The sequence below is a fragment of the Sinocyclocheilus grahami genome, unplaced genomic scaffold, assembly GCF_001515645.1.
Source record: "Sinocyclocheilus grahami isolate Dianchi unplaced genomic scaffold, SAMN03320097.WGS_v1.1 scaffold11684.1, whole genome shotgun sequence".
In the NCBI taxonomy this organism is placed as follows: domain Eukaryota; kingdom Metazoa; phylum Chordata; class Actinopteri; order Cypriniformes; family Cyprinidae; genus Sinocyclocheilus; species Sinocyclocheilus grahami.
In genome coordinates, this window is record NW_015513975.1 from 1,392 (window position 1) to 3,806 (window position 2,415).

At 35.8% G+C, this 2,415-nt stretch overlaps 1 protein-coding gene across 1 annotated transcript in view; it reads right to left on the reverse strand.

Annotated features, from left to right (window-relative positions):
- LOC107578724 (RILP-like protein 1) overlaps positions 1–2,415 on the reverse strand; it is a gene marked incomplete at both ends in the record, with an annotated part of 5,577 nt that overhangs the window by 853 nt on the left and 2,309 nt on the right. Inside the window, 2 exons of the mRNA XM_016264650.1 lie at positions 1,273–1,518; positions 1,759–1,877. Of these exons, the coding sequence (XP_016120136.1) occupies positions 1,273–1,518; positions 1,759–1,877 (365 nt within the window). The remainder of the gene's footprint in view (positions 1–1,272; positions 1,519–1,758; positions 1,878–2,415) is intronic.

Sequence of the window (2,415 nt, forward strand, 5' to 3'; positions counted from 1 at the left end):
CCGTTTTAGACGACTGTGGTCACAAACATGTGGATTGCAAATTGCTACCAACATTTTATTCAGTGTTTGTTTGAGTGAATCGTTCAAAATAAACAACTGAACAAAATGGCACAAAATCAAAGTTTTAAAAACACAATCGGCATAATTTTCGGCAAGGAGTTGCTTCTTTTAAAAAAATAAAATAAAATAATAATCTTTTTTTTTTTCATGCTACATAAAATTATGGCAAAAAAATATAACTACTATCATTATTCATGTTTTTTTATTTTGCCGTTATGTGATTAATCTTAAATTTTGAATTTGATTAGGCTAAATTATCCTCTGAATCTATACACTACCGTTCAAAAGTTTGGGGTCGGTGAGATTTTTGTTTTGTTTTTGAAAGACGTCTCACCAAGGCTGCATTTATTTAATCAAAAGTAAAGGAAGATATTGTGAAATATTATTAACATTTAAAATAACTGTTTTCTATTTGAATATATTTTCAAATGTAATTTATTTCTGTGATCAAAGCTGAATTTTCAGCATCATTCCTCCAGTCTTCAGTGTCACGTGATCCATCAGAAATCATTCTAATATGCTGATTTGCTGCTCAGGAAACATTTCTGATTATCAATGTTAAAAACCGTTGTGCTGCTTAATTCGCATCCTTACTGAATAAAAGTATTAAGTTATTAAAAAAAAAAAAAAAACACTTTTGAAAGGTAGTGTAAATAAATATAGTGCACTCAAACTGCAAAGCCACTAGGCCAACACTCACATTTGATATTTTATATTAAGGTGGTAAGTTTTGATAATAATTAAATTAAATCATACAAAGACTAATACAAATAATTTTGAACAAATGTACCATGCCATTGGTCTTTACTGACAAATAAGCCATTTAAATATCAAACGAAGTAAATGTGTGCACTGCACTGAATCCCAAATGTCCCAAAAGTTCACAAATTAATACATATTTGCAACTTACATACAAAAGCATATACACTGTGCACTGATTTTTATTCTCATCCTAGTTTCCTCTGAGACTGTGACTCATTGATGTTTCATTCTGACTCATTATGGACACCATGTGAAGATCCTGACACTTACTTCCTTTAAATAGAAATAGAGATGACTGAATGCTGCAGTTGAACACTGAGGTGTCTCAATGCATTGGATTTAAGCAATGGGAATTTTCAGTTAATAACCCATTTAGCAGAGAGTTTATGAGCTGCTAAACATGTGTGAAAACCGACAGATTCACTGCAGCACCCATCTACATTCATGTACCTGTGCAGGTGAAGGTGGTCCTACAGGCTCCTCCATCTCAGCGCTGGTCTTGCCCTGCTCTTTAAGGCGCTCCTTAAGACGGACCACTTCCTGTCGCAGGTTACCCATCTCCTGCTGCCGCGCCTGACCAGACGCCTCCAGCTCCACCTTCTGCTCGATCAGCGCTTTACCCTGGGCCTCCACCACCGTGATCTTATGCCTCAGGTCATGGTTGATCTTCATCAGCCGGTTCAACTGCTGCTGGAGCTGGAAGAAACGCCATTTGTGACACATTAAACATCCACAATATGATGAATTTCAGAGTGAAACTGCACATTATGCACTTGTTTTTATCCACTGTGATCTCATTGGATCTTTAGGCTATGATGTTATAATTTTTTTCCAGCAAAAAATAAAAGACTTTGGCAACTTTATGTCTTGTATTTACATCAGTGCATTGACTGCTGCTAACAATCGAATTTGCTCGGCAAGAACACAGCTCTTTACCGCTTCAATGTCCTCATTTTTGAGCGTCAGTTCACGGTCTTTGGCACGGATCTCATCTCGCTGTTTATCTACAACTTCCTTCAGCTTCTTCATCACCTGCCGTTCCCTCTCAGTCATGCCTGGCATCACAAATAAAAACAAAAATCAGCACAAGCAACCTCATTTATCGCACTGAGAACCGACATTCAAGAAAATATCAAAACTATCAGGCATGTTACATTAATAACATATTTGGCATTTTTGATCACTAGTTCACTAGTTGCAGGAAGTTTCAGGGTGGTGTTTTGTTTTGCATGGATCAGGTCACTGGAAATAAGGACAGACGCAAGACGTCTGACAGACACTGTAAGCAAATCATTTCCTGACTGAGCGCCCATGTTGCTGCTCTTAAAATAGATGTGTGTCCGTGCGGAGAATCTGACACACAACCACTGACACACTTCACGTCAGTCATGACCTAGAAATACGTTTATTTGCACTGCATATATACTAATATGCAAATATATATAATATTAATATGTTTAGCATTTGACATAAAATATTAAAATAATGAATGTATTATCAATAAGTTATAAATTATATATACAGGGCAGTCTGACATAAGTCTGATAAGTTAAATAGAGTAAATTGATAAAAATATGCACGTTTATATATAGA